The 22376-nt window shown below is 41.8% G+C and overlaps 1 protein-coding gene across 2 annotated transcripts in view; it reads left to right on the top strand.

The window, feature by feature from the left end:
* The window catches only part of FAM172A (family with sequence similarity 172, member A), a 251007-nt gene that overhangs the window by 148363 nt on the left and 80268 nt on the right, over positions 1–22376 (top strand). For both annotated transcript variants that reach the window (XM_009993778.1, XM_009993779.1), the window contains one exon: positions 20021–20137. In XM_009993778.1, coding sequence (XP_009992080.1) covers positions 20021–20137 — 117 coding nt within the window. The remainder of the gene's footprint in view (positions 1–20020; positions 20138–22376) is intronic.

Here is a 22376-nt window from a genome sequence, read left to right as displayed (position 1 = left end):
TCCCAAGATGTCATTTGACTATTAGGATCTTTAGAAAATGGCCTCTCAAAGCCACAAAGCTAATATTCCAGAAGAAAGCTACATAATACCTAAAAATTGTCTATCCTTATTCTATGTGAATAACAAATGTAATAGGACAGGCCATTATTAAAATCGCAAAAGAATGTTTTGACCTATTGGTACAGAGGATCTTTTCTGATTTTTTGCATCGATGATGAATTCTGAGCTCTCCATAGCATAGAGGATGAACATGCAGATACAGATTTCAAAAATCTGCGGGGGGAGGAAGAAAAAATAAAAATAAAAAAAATAAATGGATGGTTACGGGAAATCTGTTCTGTTTTGTTTTCAGTGTATACATGAAATTGGTGCTTATTTATACCAATAAGTATTTTGCTATATCAGCGACATCCTGTACAAGTCTTATGTATATTGTGTGTCTGCACCAAGCACAGATTATGCATCTGCAACACTTTTCGCTTATTTTAAGCTCTTTTTTTGCTGGTATTTGAGTCATTGAACATAGAAGATGGGCACAGGCTAAATATGAGCTAATCTCTTAAGTGGGGAGTGGAACTTGCTTTTAATTCTGAAATAAAAGAAGAGCCTGAGTATCTCCTAGCAGCCCATTATCTGTGTTAATCAGTTGAAGAAAAATGCTGGACTTGCTTATATGCATGAACTATGCAGACCTGAAAGATTTCTGCTAGCAAAAGAGATCTTTTGCAAACATCTTCAGTTTTGAAAAGGAAAAAGGGTGGGATGCGGCTGTTTATAAGCAATTAAAACAAAGACAAGAAATCTGATCTCTTTACTTCAGGTGGGAATACTCTCTGGGAAAATAAAAAATAAAAAAAGACAGTGTCTGTGGCATGCAGTAGCATCGTGCTGTGAAACAAAGTGGCTTAGAAAAAGCCTGATGAAGATGTGTGTAGGTGCTCCTCGAGTTTCTGATGCCCTCTGCCCCATGTTGTGTGGTGAGATTTTTCCTGGCGGATATTTGCAGCCCCAAGTGATGCTCTGGATGTGCTGAAATAAGTGTTTTGAGTGTGGTTTATTAATTGCTTGATGGCTGGGCATCTTCAGTGTCAGGCATGTGAGTGAGTCCTTTTGCTGGTGAGGTCTGAGTAAAACAGAGCAGCATGGTGTAAAAACCATACTAGTGCATTTTTCTGTGAAATTTCTGACATCCAAGGCAAAAAAAAAGTGGTGTTTTGCAGATGCAGGGCAAATATTTTCAAATCAAGTCTTTAAAGAGTAAAAGTAAAAATTGGGTCTTTAAAGAGAGTTTTTTTTATTTTTAGTTTGTAAAACCATAGTATTTAGAGACTGGAAAAAATTACAGAGGGTGTCTGAAATGTCATCTCTCTCCCATGTCACTGAGACATTTTCATTTTACAAGCACATTACTGAAGAGAAGAGATGGTTCCGTGTTGTTTTGCTAGGCTGTTCAAAGTCCAGGTACTGCTAATATGACAGATACCGTGCAGCAATTAAAAATGTTTTCCACTCCTTCATTCCCACTTACACATTTTTACTCTCCACGCATCGTATGTACGTGGTATCTGCCCTTCACTCAGAACCTTTTTGGTGATTGAACTGGCAAACTTCCATCACATGCGCGATACACTAGTATGTTTTTTTAGAGAGAGCTATGATTTGACATTAAAGTTTATGTATGCTGCTTTTTAATATTTTTTTTTAGGTAAAATGAGGTTTTTAAATGACAAAGACTTGATGAAGAACTCCTCAACACTTGTGATCTGGTGCAGCAGTCTGAGGAGAGAATTGATAGAGCTTCCCTGTCTCCATCCAGAAATGCTGATTTTCTGTCATCTTTGTATTTTGAGGAGATGCTGCTTTGGGTGCAATTCATAGACTTCTTTGCACCAGATTTAGTGGGGTCACCTTCTGAGCCCTACTTTATTGCCAAAAGGGTAATGGGTGGTGGTGTTTGTAAGAATAACGTATAATAAAGACAGAACAATTAGAACTGTCCTGCTCTGCAGAGACTCATGTTGCTTCCCACTGCCTTTCTTTCTCCAGGAAAAGAAAAAAAAAAAAAAAGCCAATTTTCCTATTTAAGCAGAAGCTAAATCCTTGTTTGGCTGGACAAAACTGTTTTTTATTGCATGACATAGAAAATAATTGTGCATGTTATATATTTGCAGTGCTTTGGATTGCACTTCTTTTGTATGTACTCGATACATTTTTACATTTTGCAGCATTCTGCTGAGTACAATCTAAGTGAAGTTTTTTACTCTAATTGTGAAACAAGTGCTACAGAAAAAAAAAAAAAAAGAAATTTGAAATTTCAATGCCACTATATTTGGTAGATCCACATGAATCTGTGGAAAGGGGTAGCAAGTCTATAGCTTGTAACTGCAGGAAATTAAAATTAGTTATATAATGCACATTCCTCGAGATACCTTATTTTGAAGGGGGGAAAAAAAGAAAAGAAAAATCTTTCTGCCTTCTGCTTCTCTGCCATGACATACCAAAGCAACTCTTGGCAGTTGACACAAATATTTCTAAATCAGGTAGTTCAGGAGTTGCATCCCAGAGTAAAAAGCACCCGCCTGCGTTCCCGGCGAGCCAAATGCAGCCCAGGCATATGTGGTGTTGTGCGCGTCCCCCTGCCCGTGTGCATCTCCACACGCCATCGCACGCAGAACGTGGTGCTGGTATAAAATTCTGAGTTAAGTTTTAGCAGAGTAATTTCTATAGCATCAAAGACCCATTGATGCGGGTAATGCGGGAGGTGTGTTTCCATCCTTCCCTGTTTCCCCCTGACCTCTCGCACATCGACACACTCCCCTTCAATCATTCCTCTTCCACCCAGCTGTATCCCAAGTGAAACTTCCCAGCCTGTCGGCAGCAAACGCTCGCTGCCTTGCATCCCTCTCCTCCCTTCCCTGCTCCAAACAGCCCAAGTGCCCAGGTTCCCCCCCCCAAAAAAGCCTCTGTTGTGATCGCAGCCCTCCTTGCGGTGCAGAGATAGTGAGTGATGCTGCAGGGGCGTCAGCCTTTGGGTTCCTCTTTTCTTTGGCCGGGGTCATTCACCCCAAGCAGCAAGCCCAGCGTGTCCTTAAACGGGGAGCACGCAGCCTGAACCCGGGGTAAATAACAACTGCTTCAATCTGCAAAATTAACTTCAGTGGGCCAGCCTAAAGTGTAACCCCCTGTCACATTTTCTGCAGTAGGTTGACATCCCTGGGCACCAGGGATCAAGCGGTGCTGTGACAAGCGACCTTGTCTTTTCTTCTCTCCCTTGAAATCGCCGTGAGCATCCATCCCTCTGCCTGAAAAGAGGGGGGGAAATAATAAAAACTTTCTCATATGTAACTGGGCTTTCAGCTTCTGCCTCCCCAAGTGTTTTGTGCTGAGCTGAACCAGGCTGGGGTTCGGGATGGGTTCCCCAGGCGGCAGCACCGTAAGTCTCCTGAGAAAAATATTTATTGATAGTAGCCATAGATGCAGCTTCTGCTGTGAGACGCAGCTGAGCTATTTCAGTTGCTGTTCTTAACTTTTTCAGATTGCTAAATTACTGTTAAAATCTAAAGACAAAGATGCCCACATCCTTTTTTTTTGTTTGGGTTTGTTGTTTTTTTTTTTGGGGGGGGGGTTGTGGCATGTTCTCAAATTAAGCCTAAATGTCTGTATGCAAGTTAGAGATTTTAATGAATCTTACACAATTAAAGTTTCATCAGCAATTGTACCCTAATAGTTTTTGCAAGGTGTCTAAATACATATCTACTGTCATTCTTAGAAGTGCGTTTCCAGCCATTTGTCTCTTAAACTAAGGCACATTTGGTGCCTTCACTTTAAACGGGAATCAATTTATAATGCACATTGGAGTCTTTTGGTAAAAGCCTAATTATGTACATTGCTTTTTAAAATGCAAGCATGAGGATAAACGTCTATTAATGCTTTACAGGGAAAAACAGAACACAAACATCTTGTGGTCTGAACGTATTTTAAAATAGTCACTGGCACTTTTTATGGAAATGAAATTGGGCAGCGTTGTCAAGCTTCAATTTTTTAAATATTTCTTGTGTGTCTGTTGCTTATTTTACATTATTGTGAGTGGCTTATCTGACATCTCGTATATATCTTATTATAACGTTCAAGGCATTTTTCCATGCACCTGTAACTGGTGCCATCTTGTATCATTCTTTCCTACCTTTTTGCCTTTGTTTCCTTATTTTATTGCCTGTACTTCACTGAAGACATGAATGCTAATGAACATATGACGTGTACCATCATTCACAAGAAGAACAGATAGCTGTCTCTCTTTTGTCAAATGTTTGTGCAGTAAAATGAAAAATTAGGCAAAACTAAGTGTGGCTCCGTTGTAGTTTCAGTTTAAGCAGAATGCATCCTGAAGTTTTGTAGCATTTTTTTCCCGTCAGAGGGGAATTTTTGGGAGTGCTGAGGAACTATTTTTATAACCAGAGAGTGAAGTTTGAGGTAAAAAGGGATAGAAGTTATATTACAAAATTGTTGATACTGGACGGTAATAAAGTCTAAATAGTATTAACCTCCGATTAACAAAAAAAAAAGGGTGGAAGATGTCAAAACACTCATTACAGGTTTAATTGTAATTTCTGATGGATTCAAAACCTTCTGACTGTGCTCTGGCTGCCCCAGTGCAGCCGTTCAGCTCCTGCTGCCCACATTGTGCATTCAGCAGCTCCCGTTAGACATCTCCACAGCCAGGGACTCTGCTGGGCTCTCACACTTAGCCTCCTGCTCTGAACAGGAAGGTTTTCCCTGCAGTGCTAAAGACACCTTGGCCGTGTCAGGCTCCATGCACATGTGAGTGCACATACATGTGTGTTGATAAATGCACACAGAGCCGTGTGTGCGCCGCACGTAGGTGTGTGATGTGCCGTGCGCTCGGGTGTCGTGTGATGCGTTGCCACACGTGTGTGTGTGTGTGTATGTGATAACACCCAGCTGGGGCCGTGCACACACGTCCCTGCACACGCATCTCTGCATACGCATCCCATCCCACACCCACCCGTGAACCCCCATCGCGGGTGGGGGGATGCGCCTGGTCCCCAGCAGCTGGTGACACTAGAGGGCACTGCTTGTCCTCGGTTGCAGCATCCTTCTGGGACAGCGAGCAGAACTCGGCTGAATTCTGTAATCTTACTTTAATTAACAGTTGAATTCTTACTAAGAAATTCCAGACTGCTTAATTTGCTGCTGTTTTGCCTTTAGCCTTGCGCTGATACAATGGGGTGGAGTCATCAATACTTGCAAGCAAATACAGCATCAAACATCCCGTACAGTAACAATATTTAAAATAAATAATAATTTTTAAAAAAACACCTCGCAATGTCATTCTTGGCAAAGCCAGAAGGCTGTGTTTGCCCAGCGATGGGGTTTAGATCCCCTGCCAGCTGTGCTTCCAGCCAGCAAGTGTGATGTAGAGCATTGGAAACACATTGGGGAGAGAGCTGAGGAGTTAGGGTGATTTATTTCAGCAAAGGTCAAGAGAAAGATAAGCAGAGGACAGGGGTAGGAAGTTTGAAGAGCGCATCTTTGGTATGTGCAAAACGTGTCTCATTTACATTACCCTTGGAAAAACTGCTTCTTTATCACAAAACAACAAATCACCAGAGCTGCTGTTCCAAGTTCAAATGTTCCTTGCGTTCATGGGCTTTCAGTAGTGGTGTTTTGGTTGGGATTTACGAAAGAGGATGGATAGTTGGATTAATCGGATTAATAAAATTAAGTGTCGCTTTGCAAGCATCAGAAAATTAGGACCAGTATTGGGCATTTTATCAAAAGTAATCAGGTCCTATCTCCATGTGAAGACACCCAGCCTTGCTGTGAGCTCATCCGTGTCTTCTGCTGCAGGCAAGGATGGCTGTTTCTCTTCCTTGTGAAATTCCAGCACTCCAGCTCAAGAAAGGAAGTCCCGTTCATTGCTTTAGCTGGGATTTGGGATCAGGCCCTCTATCAAATCTAGTCTGTTTTTTGTTCTGCCATTCTGGTGTTTAGCCAAAATGTTTCTTTCTGGTTGATTGTTGCTGACTTTGAGCAAGTGTGTGAATTTTCTCACACCAAGTATTCCAAAGTGTGTGCAGTTAACAGCTGGTTTGCCTGGTCACTGCAAATGATCTGTTAGTCGAGGCGATGGGTGTTTAGTGTAACTACAGGTTTTTCCACATGCAAGTTCTAAGTTTCAGCTGTTTGAAACATAATCATTTTCTTACATAGAAAAAATATTTTTTTCATAAATTTATAAAAGAACTGTCCTAGCCAGAATTCATGGCCGTTAAGAGACAAGCCCATATAACAATAGGTTATATTTTGTGCGGAATGAATTGGAAGTATTTTATTTTAGTCCAGCAAAATTGCTTGCAAGTGTCAAAGTGATGTTGAGCCGTTCTGGTTCTTAGCTATGTATTTTTAAGCAGTGCAGTGAATGTATGAATTTCTGAAAAATCCTCCTGGAAGTTCCTGCACAACTCCAGAGGATAGTATCACACGTTTATTGTAGATATGTAAGTTTTCTAATTATTTCTGCATAATCTTGTCGTAGTCTTGGGCGGTCTGGTCCCCGACCTGATCTTTAGCAATAGATCTGTCATTTAACAAGACTGAGCGTCATGGAGTTTTGCCTTATTAGTTCATGAGCAGAAAGGAAAGAAAAAAAAAAAAAAAAAGGAATGTTTAATCAATACAGAACAACTCTTTTTGCATCACCATTTAATAATTTGAAATCTTGTTTTGTGCATACTAACAGTCTACAAGCAGTGAGATGCCAGAACTGCTATAATAGGATTTTCCCCCTCCTAGCAGGATGTTGCTTATGGCTATAAAAAGTTAATTTCAGATCCTGATACACTTGCATTAATTTTTTAGACATTGGCTGAGTGTAGCACAGCAAAGAATAACATGAGCACCACACCACTATGCTGCAGTTAATCGTTTATTACCTCCAGCCAAAGGAAGCAGCGTTAACGTGCAGGCCACAGTGTCTGAAAAAAAAAAAAGAAAAAGAGGTATGAAACTGGCAGAAAAGGTCTCCCAGATTTCTTCCTGAGGGTCTTGAGAAGAGGACCAAGCAGGAAAAGAAGAAACAATCACTTCATCGCCTCTTAAAGGCTATTTAAATGGGTCTTGGTGTACTTGGGAAGATCCTCTTTATGCATTAAAATAATATTTGGTGGTGAGGCTATAACACTTACCAAGCTGTCCTGCTCCTGAATGAGAAAACGCATCTTTGTGGTTGCTTAAAAGTATGATTTATGTATGAAAAACAAGCAATTTAGGTGCTTATCATCTGCAATATGCACTGTACCTCGGTAATGCGTTTATAGTCTTTGGAGTATTTGCTGACAAAAGGAGCATGTTGTCTCTTCGTTTGCCAGTGAGGGATCTGTTGACTCCACAGCTATGCAAAAAACCCTCTCATCAGCACCTATTTTAATCAGCAAGAACTTTACTATAAATCATTATCAGAAAAAGCACTGTGCTACACTTTTGTACCGATACATTTATTTTTAAATTAATAGGGAAAAATAATACAGAGCCTGTGCTTGAGATGGGCTAATAAGCGTGCCCATGAGACTTTCCTTTTTAAGCACTAAATGAAAGCTTTTGCATTGCTAACAGGCTACAAAAGTTGCTTAGGTAATAAGACTCTTTTTCTCTTATCAGTAAAAAAGAAAAGGGGAGGGATGGGATGGCTCAAGGGATTGGTAATCAGATTACAAAGTCTTTCACTTCTAGGTCACTGGTTCAAATCTGCCCCCTGTTTAGTAGTGACCAAAAGCTGTTCCCAGCTGATGGCTTTTCAGTACCCTTTGTGCAGTGCATTACTGATCTATATCCAATGTCTGGTGAAAATCACTCCTCGCCGTTGCGCTGGGAGCCTCAACTCAGACCCTCTGAGTAGGAATAAACGACCTGCTCATGCACTGAAGGGTTTGGTGGCTTCTTTTCCAGGACATAATTGTAATAAGTTAGCAGAGCAGTGCAGCTGAATCTGCACTGTCACAGCTGCTCTGGGCTTCAACAGCAGACCCTGCTTCCCAGCACTGCCACCATCGCTTCCCACTAGCATTGCTTCATAAAATTAAAATTGTTACCAGCTTTCTTAAGAATTGGACTGATATCTCTTAATTTGAGTTGCATGGAATCCCTCCAATTTACTTCGGTATTAGTCTACGATAGATAAAAGTATAATTGCAAAGGAAAAAAAAAAGCAAAAAAAAGAAAGCGAAGTAAAAAGCAAATTACTAAATTTGTTCATCTTAGAAGAAGTATCATACTTATTAGTAAAATTGATTTTGACATATAGAGTGTGAAAACATTGGTATTGATGGTTTTGGTGCTGCAGTAATGCTGTGGAAGCTGTCAGACTGCAACTTCATGCTGTACTTGTCTAATACCACTGCTGGGTGCTCAGATGGATGTTGGAAGAGCATTATAAAATGAAATATTGAAAACAAGGGAAAACAGAAAATCCCCCTGCACCTTCCACAGAGCCCTTTCGAGTGTACATTTTCTAGTGCCATCTCTTACTGGTGCTTACTTTCAGATATTTAAATGATGGGTTTATAGACTTTGCTTTTGTCAGCGTTTTGAAGTGCTGCTTTCCTTAAGGTAGGGGAGTGCTAGAGGACACTTGCTATAAAGGGAATGTAATTTCTGGTTCATTAATATATGAACCTGAAACGATGGCTGCCTGCTATATGTGCTCTGTACATTTCTGTGGAAATCACTTTGATAGTTTTAGAGCTGTGCCTGTGTCCACAGGGATGCACACATCCCATTATAAAACTGTAACTTTTTTTCCTCAAAACTAACCAAAGGAAAACTGTGTTTCTCTTGAGACAGCAGGCGTGCCATGTATGTGTTGTTAGTATTTTTGTACAGAACCAGCTATTTCATCAATACTAAATAGTATTTCCTTAAGGCAAGCCTCATTGGATCCAATGGATCACATCAGCCTTCTCCCTCATTACTTGCATGAGCTTCAGAGTTTTCAGGTAACACCTCAACCAGGGGAAATCCAACACGTGCATGTGCTGAGCCGAGCTTGGTGGGGCACTGTCCAGTGAGACACACATCTAGCATGAGGCTGGCCCTGGTCTTTACTCTCCCAAGAGTTCCTTTCCAGCTCCTGCTCTTCAGAAATATCTGCCCGACACACTTCTGGCTTCACCTTTGGAACCAAAACTGAAGAATTATGCTGATAAATCCTCTGTACCTTGGCGCATGTTCATCATCCATGTTTTGTGACAGTGGCTTCAGTGGGATATATTGTCACTGTTTTCACACTTGGCCTTCAATGGCCAAGCTAGCTGGCTTCCCATTCAGTATGATCCCCTTCAGAAATCACAGCAAGTGCAGGGGGAGGAAAAAATCCCAAATGGTGTGTTCATGATCCAAATCACACCATCCGCATTTAGTAATTCTTTGATGTCTGATATCTCAGATACCAAAAGGCTGTTCTGGTGGGACTCAGAGCAACCACTGTGTCCCACCAGAAGGCTCAGGCTGTCTGAGCTCCAGTCTCGGGAGCTCTGCCTCTCCATGTCCTAGCACCAGGGTGTGTTCAGGGCTGCTCATGATGTTTTGTTCAAGCTTACTTGCACCTGCATCTCCAGCCCAGTTCACAGGGAAAGTCTAAGGTCAGCAATGCAAGGGGTGAGGGGAAAAGGGGCTGCCAGACTCATGGGACTGTTTGGTCCAGGAGCACAGGTCTGTAAGGCAAAGCCATTCATTTCAGAAGCTCACAAAAAGGTTGCAGGGGGGAAAGAAAAAAAAAAAAAAAAAAAAAAAAAAAAAAAAAAAAAAAAAAAAAAAAAAAAAAAAAAAATTGAAATTAAAAAATGATGACACAGCTGTCGTTAAGCTCAGGAAAGCTTCCTTTCAAGTCTGACATGAGCCTTCACTCCCTTCCCTTTCCACAGGGGAAGCTGGTTTTGTTCCAGTAGTTAGCTCAGGACCTCTGCTCTGAGGCTGCCCTGGAAAGCTCTAGATGTGGTCCTCTCAGCCTGGGTTTAGCAAAGAAGTTGTTTTATACTCCAGTTTTTTTGCGAGTTTAATAATTGGTTTAGAAATTTATTTAGCTAAAGTGATGTAACCTCCTAATGAGGCATTTATCTTGGTGTAACAATCCTTGATGCAGCTTAAAAGGACCTTTATAGGGTGTGTGTGGAGACTGAACTGTGATGTAGCACTGTATGTGTTTCTGAAGGATGCTATAAGCAGATGCACTTCATTGGTACAACTCCCTCCCAAAGTGTCCAGAAGCCTTCAGGTTTCCATGCCTGGTGAGTGAGCTTGTCTCTCCAAGTATGGGAGATGTGTCCAGGGTCTCATCTTTACCACAGGACAGACCTGGATATCAGGGATTTACTTATAGCAAGCAGTGTTTGGTGTAATGATCTGGTGATGTGGAGACTTTCTAGCAGTGGTAGATTGCAGCCAAGCTCCTTGTGGCAGGGCATTGCTCCCCAGGACCCTGCTCTGCCCCATGGGAAAGCTCGTAGTGAAATAAAGATGTGGAAAATCTATCCAGGTGTGTTTCATCCCTGGAGAAGACTTTGGAAGAAAAGGAGCAGAAGCAGAGCTGTAGGTTGCTTTTGGTTTTAGTGTTGCTTATGAACCTTACAAGATCAGAGGATCATGGGGAATATCTTGCTAGTGATGTGTAATGGTTTGGAAATAAACACCAAGGGTGGCTCCAGCAGCCTTTGATCTAACTAAATGGCTATTATGTATATTCTCTTTAACTTATTTTAAAATTAGGCAAAGAGCATACAGGAATGCTTCTCTGTGTGCTAGATGCTTGAACTTCCAACTGTGTGTTCAGGACCAAACAAAAGGAAAATGGTTCTCTTTCAAGGAGCTTATCATTTGGTAGATACATAACACAAAGCAGGCATGAAATGCTGTGGGAAGGAGAGACTGACTTTCTGCCTTTCCCTGTGCTCTTAACATTTTCAGTTTTTATTGATGAGGGCCAGAATTTGCAGATTTCACAACAGTGTCTTTTGCCTTTCATGATATCTGTGATTTTTTTTATTTTTTTTTAAGTGGGACTTCTTAAGTGGAAAATGCTGAGCTCTTAGCTCGAAAAGATAGGTAAGTAATTAAATCCACAGTATGTTTTGTGTTCATTTTGGGGTTTTTTTAAGTACACCAGAAACTTTGGAGAGTGCAGAAAGCTTAGCAGACATCACTTGTGGTTTAGTGGAGGGATGGCTGATCTTCATGTTCTTTCAGCATCCTGGCAAGCTTCCTGGAGATCCTGTGGTCACAGGATGAGGCTGATGTTTCTCCAGGTCCCACCTGGTGGCCCAGATACAGTCAATGTAGCATCTGGGCCCTGCTGGCTCTTCCCATGGTGTGAGGGGAGGGTTGCCCAGGCTTCTTCATGCTATGCCCACTTGCCCAGTGGTGTAGCCTGGTTTCAGGAGCCAGCCAGAGGGGCCTGGCTGACAGCTATGGAAAGGTCTTGGTCTGGCAGCCTGGGTGCAGCCACCAAAGGCAGAGTCCAATCCAAAATTTTCAGGACAACTTCCCCCTTTCCTGACAACCACAGAAATAAACATGTGCCACTCTTAATGTGCCAGAGTCTCTCTTCAAGGCTTGTGAGTACGAGAGTTTAGGTTGTTTCACCAGGGAAAGACTGTGTGTGGTAAATTAGTACCTCCTACATGGGAAGCTGGGGTTTTTCAGTGCTTTTGTGCAGCATCCTTTGTCCTGACACATGGGAATGACAACATTTGTTACTCATAGATGTGGCACTCCGTGTTCTTCTGTTGACTCATCACTACCTGCTCTGACTACTGTCACAAGTGCTGGAGGATGATTTGTGGTATCTGACTAGCAGGCTCCTGCTGAGGGTGGTGCAGAACAAGTAGCACACGGGTGTCCTGGAGCAATGCTCAGCAGTAAATGATGTGAACAAGCTGGTGGCCAGGTTGGTCCAAGGTCACTGAGCAGGCCAGGAGGGTGAACAAGGACAGACTCGATGGCAGTGAGCCAGCATCCTAGTCCCTTGCCCCATTTTCACATCCAGGGATGCTGAGGTTGAAGCTGTGTGTTGTGGCCATTTTGTGGCTCTCCAGATCTGATGGGAAGCAGGTCTCTATCAGGCCTGGGCCTGGTGTTTCCAGAGGGTGGAAGATCTGGACTTCTTTGCCAGTACAGCTGTGCCTGGCAGTTGCTGGCACAGGACATGGACCAGGCATTTAATTATGAATGTGTAGTGTTTATGAGAGTCTATTCTGTGCTCTGAATTGGAAGATCTTTATCTGAATCAGTTGTCCTAGTAGATTAGTTACACATCCTTCAGGCTGCTGCACAAAGCCCATCTGCACATGAAAGATTTTCTCCTCCTTGAAGCCTTCTTAGCCCTGCTGCCACTTCACCATCTCACCAACGGATGGAAAACCCTGTTAGAAATCTGACGGCATGTCCAGTGTCTGATAAAAGAGGCCTGATAAAAATATTATCCAGTATTTCTCCTTTTGCTTCACTGTTGTTATTTTTTCAGACTTCGGAGCCATCAGTCATGTTGTGGTCTGTTTGGTGTAGATTGGTTTTCTGCCACACATGCACATATTTTTTGGCAAAGGAGCCTGCCCACGGCGGCAGCATTTTAGCGGGAGCAAAGAGGGAAGCGGCTGCTCCTCTCTTTTGGTTGCCTACAGTCATAAATCACAATTTGCCATTCCCTAACCACAAAGAGAGTTATCTCCACAAGTCTGTGCGATCCCAAAAGTTTCAGTTTACATACCCTCTTTCTCAGAGACTTTGCTTGTGGGGAGACTTTTCCTTCCTGAAGTTACTCAGAGGTTGCAGGAGTCGAAGCTGAGGCTTCAGAAGGCAGGAAGAGTGAGTGTTGTCTTATCCTCTGGCTGAAGGGGAAATCCAGCTGCCTGTGTTTGAACAACAAGGACATCAGGCTCCATGTTCATCTTTGAGGTGCTGAGCTTAACACTCAGCTTTTCTTATTTTCTGTGGGGTTTTGTGGTTGCTTGTTTGGGTTTTTTTGTCTAGCCTTTTATGGAAGATAAGTACACAGACTGACATGTTTGTGTACTGATGTGATTATTATATGGTATGGTATGATATGACCTGTTTAGGGGCAACTTCTTAAAGTCCTCGTTCAGCCAACACCCACAAATCTGTGAAGGATTTGCCCTTCTTGATGTTAAACCAGTGCAGTTCTTCTCTAAGTATAACATTAAATATCATGAAACTGACTATTTCCTTGAAAATTGCAGCAGTGTGAGATTTGCATAAGTCTGTAATAAAAGTTTTCCGTGTACCATTCAGACAGAAGCAATGAAGAAGTAATGCCATTTTACCCTGTTGCATTTGATACTTCACATGTAAAAACTGTTACTTACTTGATTGTTTCACATTCATTTCACTAATATGATTGTTCACGTGTAGTCTTGAGTTCTGGATTTACACATTTATTGAAACATGAGAAAATTACTTCCATAACTTACTTCAGGCCACGTTTTGCACTAGATACGAACCATTAACTTTGTGATGGTAAAATATTAAAACAAAACTACAACCCCTTGTGTCATTTCATTTTGCAAGCCTTGTGTACTAATGGTTTTGTTACACAGTGATTTTCATGAGCGGTTTATTTCAACCAATTTGTCATCACAAAGATTTCAGTTCACTGGATTTTATTTAACTTCATCTGAATAAATAAAAATTCCAAGAATCTGTGTGTTAAGGTTCAAGACTTTCAGAGGTTTTCACCCCACACAATGCAAAAGAGGAGCCCAAGAAGACAGGCCAAGAGTAAATTACTAGTTTTATTGATGCATTTTATTTGCATAATAGTTGTTTAGATGCAGCAAAGCTGGCCCACTGTAATATAAAAGACTTTCAGCTCAAACAAGTACCTTAGGAAGAACTTACTTCCCAGTATGAGAAGGGTTTATTTCTGTCCATCCCCACTTCCTGACTGATTTGAAATCACCCAAAGAAACAACCTCAGAGATCTTGACTGGTCTCCAAGCCCCAGGGCTGAAAATGCTGGCGGCTTGGTGCCTGACTGGGGAGCAGATGAGTGTCTCTGCCCTGGAGCAGTCACATCCCTCAGATGGGTGGACCAGATGGCCGAGGTTGGTAGCAAGCATCAACAACCCAGCTCCTATCTGCTGCCACCCTCTCCCAGAGCCTGAACAAGCTGTGAGCTTCCGTGGTGAGTCTGACAGGCGGCGAGTGGAAGAGTCGGCATGACTCAATCATCTGTCTGCACCCTGAGAACCCTGCTCCTCCCTCGTCTGGAGCTTCCTGCAGCTCCCCTCGACAGAAAGAAATCCGGCAAGGTTTGGAAACTTACTAATTTTTGCTCACCTATAGGTCTCAGGCAGCATTCAGCACCTCGCCGGGGTGCAACGAGGCGTCGGTAATAAAATGTCAGCCTCTTCTGGCTCTGGGGGGTCAGCTGGGCACCAACCACTGCTCTGAAATGCTGTGAAACTGTCCCTGGTGGCTGCAGGATCAGGCCAGGAGTCTGGCACCCAGCGTGTGGTGAAACAAGGGGATGTGTTCAAAATGCTGGCTTGTGATTGCCCTGCACTCGGAGCTCACTGGGGCTGTGAAAGTCCTTGTGGAAGCTGAGCCCGGGGTAGCCAGTTTGGGGCAAGAGGCTGAAAACACTCCTGGTGTCAGGCAGAGTCCTTCTGCTTCCTAGCCCATGTGAAAATGGACCTTTCTTGATGCTACAGTACTTTGAGCTTTCAGTCATGTGTCTATATGGTTCCGATTCGGCACTTTACTAATTGGTTTGGTTTATTTTATTTTAGCTGGGTGTGGGTTATTTTACCTTTTATTATTATTTTATTATTTTATTTCATTTGTTTATTTTGTCCTACTTTATTATTTCATTTCTAGCTAGGCATGGCACTCAAATAGCCACCCAGTGCTTCAGAAATCCAGGTAAACAGCATAAGGTTTTACTGGCAAAGATTTTATCAGTTAAGAGCTTGAAAAAAAATCCTTCAGCACCCCAGCCAAGACAACTATGTTAGCAAAACCTCTAGTGCAGAGTCTGTGTAAGCTGTTCCAACAGAAGAATGCTCTTGCTGGCTGAACTCGTGTCATTTGGAGAGGTGATGCAGCCTCCTGCCAGAAATCCTCCTGCATCTCTATTAAGGGGATGCTGCTGACACAGAACCATGGTAGAGCCAGAGCAGCAAAGGATCTTCTGTGCTGCAGGTTTAGGCATGATCGTGCACATATAACATGGCTTCCACTACTCAAGTCCAAATTAACTGTGAGGACAAGATTAAATACAGGTTAGTGAGATTTGTGGGTTTTTAAAATATGGTTTTCTTAGGCCTCATTTACTGCAGTGGACATACCCAGGCTACCTTTAAACAACCCAGCTTGAGTATCAGATGCTCCTCAGCATTAGTTGTGCCAAATATGCCACATGCTACTTTAGGCCACTTCCTGGCAGTGTTAATTGACCCTTGTGGAGCTTCATGTTCCTAAGACTGGACCATTTCTGAACTTGTCTATCAGAGACAAACCAACAGCATGGGAACATTAACACTTCAGCTGACCAGCCTTCACTTTCTGTTCCTAGCTGAGATAGGTGCAAGTTGTTGACAGCTCAAAACTTTGTTTTCATGTCATTGAGATGCACTGAGATTTCCCCAGCTCAGCTCTCCAGTTTTGGGCTGGCAGACTCCTGCCCTCAGGAGGGAGTAACAATTGTCTGACCTCTACTAGATCCATCTGCTCCAAACCTCCTTTCCTGACTGTCATTGCAGTTCTCCAGCAGGCCAAAGGCAGGTACCCCATCAACCTTCACCTCTGACGTATCTTGAGACTCATTAAAAAAAAAGGGATTGGCTTTTGTTCACTTTAATTGAGCTTTTGATGGGAGGAGCTTATCTGAACCCTCTTTTCTAACATGCAGTTTTGGTCAGCAAGGCAAGTGCTTGCAGAATGCCAACAGTTTGTGCTTCAGAGGATCCCTGCTCCATCAACTTGATTTGGCTTGAGCTGTTGTGGCTAAGAGGTAGCAGAGCCTTTCAAAGATTCAGTACCATACCAGGTTGTCTTTTGTGATGGGCTTTCTGCCCAACTCTTGGGCCCTGTTCCTACTAGAGAAACTGAGGGGAGGTTTGTAAACCAGGAGAGCCAGCATCCGTACTGATGGGCCTGTCACACCTCTTAGCACAACTGCCTGTGTTTGGGAACTTGCTGTTCTCCACGTTATTACAGGTCCTTGAGGGCTTTTCTCCTGTAAGCTCTCTGTCATAGGACACTGGGGACAAGAGAAGTGGGAGAATTGTGTTATTAAGTTTAAAGTTTTAATAAAGCCGAAGCCTGAGGCTATTATACTGGAGAACCATGAGTTTTGTTTGTGCTGTTCACAAAATATTACCAGCAGAGTTTTCTGTACAGGGTTTTCTCATTGCTCTTTTTACTGAGCTTCCTGCAAAATCTGTTCAACTAACAGTATTATAAGATTTGAAAATTATCGCAGAGTGGGAAATGATGTTGTTCCTAGACTGTGGAAACTTCTTGTCTGTGGAATTTACAGATGTACAAAGAGTATAAGACATGAACTTTAGACAAATTCCTTAGGTCTTTGCTTGCAATTGTTGCTTCAGTAAAAAAGCTATCCTGAAAAGAAAAATAAAAAATGTAATGTTGTATATAGTTTATGGTCTTTTAAACACCTTCAGTTTTAGCATGTCCACTGAAGACTTTACTGACGGCATGGACTAAGACTAGTCCTGGAAAGTGTAAATCTTGCATCTCAGCATGTCCTTCCCTTGGGATTTGGTACAACTCTGCACCAAATTTGAGTGGCAGATGGGTGCTACATTTGTGTTGAATGTTAATATATTTTACTCTAACAGTTTTATTCTACTGAATTTTTAAAACCTGTGTGAGTTGAAAACTATTGTAGAAGAGATAAATATGTCTTAACTGTGAGCTATCAATCCATTAAATCTGAAGCATTTACTGAGCTTTGAAGCTTCTGTGGCCAAAAGCATGGAGGTTTCTTGTGTCATCTTGCAGGATTGATTATCATCCCTGATAAGAGAGTCTGCTGCTTGAGCATCACCTGCTTCTGTTCTCCTTGGTTATTATTATCACTTAATACCCTGTTGTAGCAGAGAACTTGAGCTGTTATAGTAGAAGCGAAGTGTCCTGGGTTCAACATTCTCTGTTGTGACATTCCTGTGTCACTTACAGACTTTGTGTCTAAGTGAAGATTGTACCCTTCACCCTTTCTGCACTTGATGTATTGTTTTTGTCTGTTTTCTTTCCAAATTGGCTCGTACAGGCATGGATGCCTACCAAAAGTTACTTCTCCTGGGCTGGATGTAGAGAAATCTGTGACTGAAGCTCAGTTAATCCCTTCGATCCCTCTTTGCTGCTGCATCCATGCGCCCTTGTCCTGACCTCAGCACTGTGGCTGAGCTATCAAAAAACCTTGCATTGTCAGCCCCAGCCTCTTTGCTGATCTTTGTGAAGAGAATGCCATGCTGCAGGCATCCACAAAGCTGAGCAGCAAGCACCAGCAGCGTGTGGAGGGGGATGGGGATTTCATATTGTTCCCCATATCATGTGAAGAAAGAGCAGGAAGAGGTGGTGATCGGTGGCTGCCAGTTCCTCCATGTGCAGAGGGAAACTGAAGGTAGCAAACCTGAGCTAGGTCCAGAAAGGGAAAAGGGAACCTGTGTTTCCTTGAAGAAAAAGGTGACATTCTGAGATTTACTGGGTGGCTAGTTTTCTAAACAAGAATTGTGGAACACAATAGCTTGAAAAAAAAGACAGGTTTTCCAAAGCAGAGCATATTTTTTTCTCCTTGCTGGTTGTTAGCAATGCTTCTGAAGACCAGCCCTTCATGGAGGGAGTCATGCAGCAGCACAACAAGCTGGTGATGATTTTAAACCTCCCCCACCATGTAATAACTCTGAGTAACTGGTAGGTATGTGCACTTCAAGGACAATTATATTTTTGCCCATTTAAAATCACAGCATTCTGTGCAAGGCAGTGCAGCCAAATGTGTGCTGGAATGCACAGCACTGGTGCAGGAGTATAAGTACATTCCTAAACATGATTAGAGAAGCAAGGTGATACTACCTTACCTGTTATGTCAAGGTAAAACAGTTGGATTGTTCTGATGGCAGGTAGGAGAAAGGACTATCCACAGCCCTCTGAAAAACAGCCTGATTTTCCCCTGCAGTCCAAGGGGACTCTGTGAGGAGTATTGTGTTCAGTTCTGGAGCCCCCAACACAGGAAGGACATGGAAGTGTTGGAGAGAGGCCAGAGGAGGCCCCGGAGATGCTGGGAGGGCTGGAGCAGCTCTGGAGCCAGGCTGGGAGAGTTGGGGTGTTGAGCCTGGAGAAGAGAAGGCTCCAGGGAGACCTGAGAGCAGCTTGCAGTGCCTGAAGGGGCTCCAGGAAAGCTGGGGACGGGCTTGGGACAAGGGCAGGGAGGGATGGGACAAGGGGGACAGTTTCAAACTGGAAGAGAGGAGATTTAGGTTAGACATTAGGAAGATATTCTTCACTGTGAGTGTGGTGAGACCCTGGCCCAGGTTGCCCAGGGAAGCTGTGGCTGCCCCATCCCTGGCAATGTTGAAGGACAGGTTGGATGGGGCTTGGAGCAGCCTGGGCTGGTGGGAGGTGTCCCTGCCTATGGCAGAAGGGGTTGGAACTAGATGGTCTTTAACGTCCCTTCCACCTCAAATAATTCTATGATTCTATGATAATATTTAAAAAATTAAAATTATGGGGAAGGCACAGAAATTCAGAATGTCATACTGTGGTTACAAGGAAGTAAGAGTTTTGGGTCAAAATGGCTTAGTTGTGTGATACTTTGAAGAAACAAGGAGGCAATTTTCATAAGGTATGGATAAATGCTACTTTTGTACCAAAAATCTGAACTGAGGACTTTATTTTGAAGTTTCTGATGCAAACTATAATTCACATCCCCACTGTAAAAGTCTCTTTCACAGCCTTGTTTTGGAGGTGTAGCCTATATGCTGACAAGCAGTTTCTAGAGCATGAACAACGAATGCTTGGTTTTAGAAATATTGTGTGTTTGCCATTTATACAAAAGATGCTGAAAAAAACACACTAACTTTAGTGAAGCACACAAGACAGTGAAGACACTAGCTGCAAAATGCTGGTTTTATAAGTATAATTCATTATGTTTTCTTTGATCGAGTGTTACAAATTAGGGTCACTCATGTCAGGAGATTAAAACCTTTTTGTCTCTCTTTGATATCAAACTATTATTTCCCAGGGCCTTTTATCTTGCAGAGCAGTGCTGAATTGCACAGCATCTTTGTCACTTCATGTATGTTATTTGCAGCAATCATTTAATTGGTTTTAGAACTCATACTATTTAGTCATACTGTCATTTGCAACAACAGAGGCACTTAAATATCTTAAAAATGTGGAGAGGCTCCAGCATTGGCTGGGTAAGCTTATGTATATGAGAGACCACAAAGAATTTTGGGACCATGGTGGGAGTGTAAGGTAGCTAAATTGGATAGAAAAAGAAAAAAAGAAAAAAAAAAATACCAGTCAAAGTAAGATTGTACATCAGAAAAACTACAGCAATCTACTGAAAATTAGTAGATGATAGTCCTGAGTAGCTTACCGTGAACCACGGGTTCCAGCTTCCCTGAAGCACAGAAATAGGAACTTGGAGAAGCTTGTAAAAGGTGTCCTCAGGGAATCTTCCATTTTTTCACTATGATACCTTTAATCCTAGAATTGTCAAGCCACATGGAAAATAATAGGATGGAATAGTTCAGTCAGTTAAAAGTTAGTATTATTTCTTTTATCAAAAATATTAGGTCTTTCTGTGTTTCTGGAGCTGTTAGGATTTGTATAAACTTTAAAACAAGTGAAGACAAGTATTGAACTTGTATTGCTCTTTCTTTTTTTAATTTAAGATCATTATCTGTGACTAAGCAGACTCTATTCAATAGAAAGAAATAAATTAAAGCCAATATTTTTTTAACAGATGATTCAACGAGAGGCACAAGTAAAGAATAAGGTAACTGCTGTGGCGTTGACAGACTCTGTTCACAACGTGTGGCATCAAGAAGTTGGGAAAACTATTCGAGAGTGGATGCGAGAGGTGAGGCTGGGGTTTTTTTGAAGAGTTGGGGTGTATGTGTCTGTATATGGCTCCATAAACATGTCTTTATCTGCTGACCTCTTCCATTCTGTTAGGGTATGAAAGACAGCGCATTTCAGGAGCGTGGAAATTGTGTTCCCATTCCAGCCCCTAAAATAACTGAGATTAAAGACATCTCTGAACTTCAAAGATAGCAGGCAAAATAATAAGAATCAAGTCCAGTGTTTCCTCCTGCTGCACAGCAATACAGACACATGTACCAAGGCAGCCCACACGCTGCCTGGTATCTGGAGCAAAGTCCTGGGCGCACGCAGCTCCTGGCTTGATCTGGCAATGGTGGAAAAGCTCCTTGAAGCTCTTTGTGACTCAGTTTGACTATTTGTACAGCTGGCCAAAAAATCCTTTCTCTCAGCAGTTTTACGAGGTGTAATTACTTCTGAAGTGCTTTAAAGTTTTCTGATGAAAAGCAGGAGTGTTTGCTGCTGTACAGCTACCAACAGCGAGTTGGTCCAGGAGGGTCTGGCACTGGTTCGTGACCACTGTCCCCAGGTTCCACCCTGGGTGAAGGATGATGCCCTGCATTCATTATTCTTTTCATACTTAAGTAAAGGGCTGCTGAGATTTTAAAAATTACGTTCTTTAAAGTGAGACCAGCTACATTTCCATTTTTGAGTCTCTTCCTTGCCAGGTCAGGCTCATTTCCACGCTTTCTACATCCCTGTTGCAGAACTCTTGAAACAATAGGTGCAGGTGGCAAATCTGAACTAGTGACATCCTGAAGTTTTTGGTAGGTTTGGCTTTTTTTGTGGATTTAGTGAAACTTTCTGCATAGCGTGCCTATTCCTGACTTAACCTTACAGCTTTATAAGCTGTGACTGATGGGAATAGAGAATCACCTGGCATGCAGTCTGACAGCTCTGACTTAAATGTTAAAAATATAAAGAATGGTAACCCCTACAGGCTCTGTCAGAAAAATCCCCATTTTCTTTATGGGAAATCAAAACCTTAAAATATATGTTATGTAGTAAAACTGAAATTTTAAATCCTGTAATTTGAATCTGACAACTCCATTTTTCTTTAAGCATTTAGTCTGAATAAGACAAGTGCATTACCTTTAATTTCATTTGCAGAAAGTAGATCTTAAAGAATAAGTTAAATGATTAATGGCCTAAAAAGTGGATGGAGTGTCATAACTTACATTAGCATGGAAAATCTCCTATAAGAAAGAAGAATTTTACATATGTGAAGTGTGGCTGAGTGGTATTAAGACTAGCATATCACCTGGATATCTCTTACTTTAATCAGGTTTAAGGCTACTGGTAAAATGAATAATAATTAAAATATACACCTAATAGCTGCCTGTCTGTAGGGCTAATTGCTGTCATTGAAAGAATGAATTGTTAAAAAAGTAATTCTTCATTGGAGCAATCTCTCCTGTATCATTGGTGGCCTATTTTTAGTACCTATAGAAGTCATGATTTTTGAATTTATTAGGAGCTGTGATGAATGATAAAACAAATCATCCATTTACATATCTTGACACTGCTTTCGAGAATACTTATTTCTTACAGGCAAGTGTCACATTGTATATAAAAGCTGGTTAATTGTGTGCTAATCTTCTGTATTATCTCCAGCTCTCTGATGTAGTGTTCTATCAGTAGTTAATATTAATTTTACTTATTTCAAATGAATGTAATACTTCATAAAAATTCTACTTCTTTTTATAATTTCTACCATCTTACATTTGCAATTGCACATTCAGCTGTTAATTAAAATTATACATGCAAATTGTAAAATGTGTAGTGCTTTACTTCTTTAAACCTTAAAGCCTTTGTGCAATACTTCCATTTTAACCATTTTTTACTTAAAAAGTTACATTGCTGGGTAGTGTGTTTGTTTTCTTCTTTTTTTTTTTTTTTTTTTTCCATCGAGTTCAATAGTTTCATTGATCTACTGTTTCTTACAAAAATCTGCCATGCTTTGTGAACTTCACTTTCTAATCTCATACAGCAACCCTTCCTTTATGTTGTTCCTGCTCTCCCTGGTCCCAGAACAGTAGGGTTGCCTTGACAAATCTATTCAAAAGCCATTCCTCGCCCTTTATTGGTGGGGACTGAAGCCTTTGAAATTCTCTCCTCACTGCAGCACAGCTGACATCTTCTTCCAGACAGAATGAATTAAGGAAATACAATAAGACACTTGATCTACCAGTCAAGGATCTTTCCACAGTGAGGACGGA

This window comes from Chaetura pelagica, unplaced genomic scaffold (genome assembly GCF_000747805.2).
Source record: "Chaetura pelagica isolate M959 unplaced genomic scaffold, ChaPel_1.0 scaffold423, whole genome shotgun sequence".
Classification (NCBI taxonomy): Eukaryota; Metazoa; Chordata; class Aves; order Apodiformes; family Apodidae; genus Chaetura; species Chaetura pelagica.
This window is presented reverse-complemented; position numbering and strand designations above follow the sequence as displayed.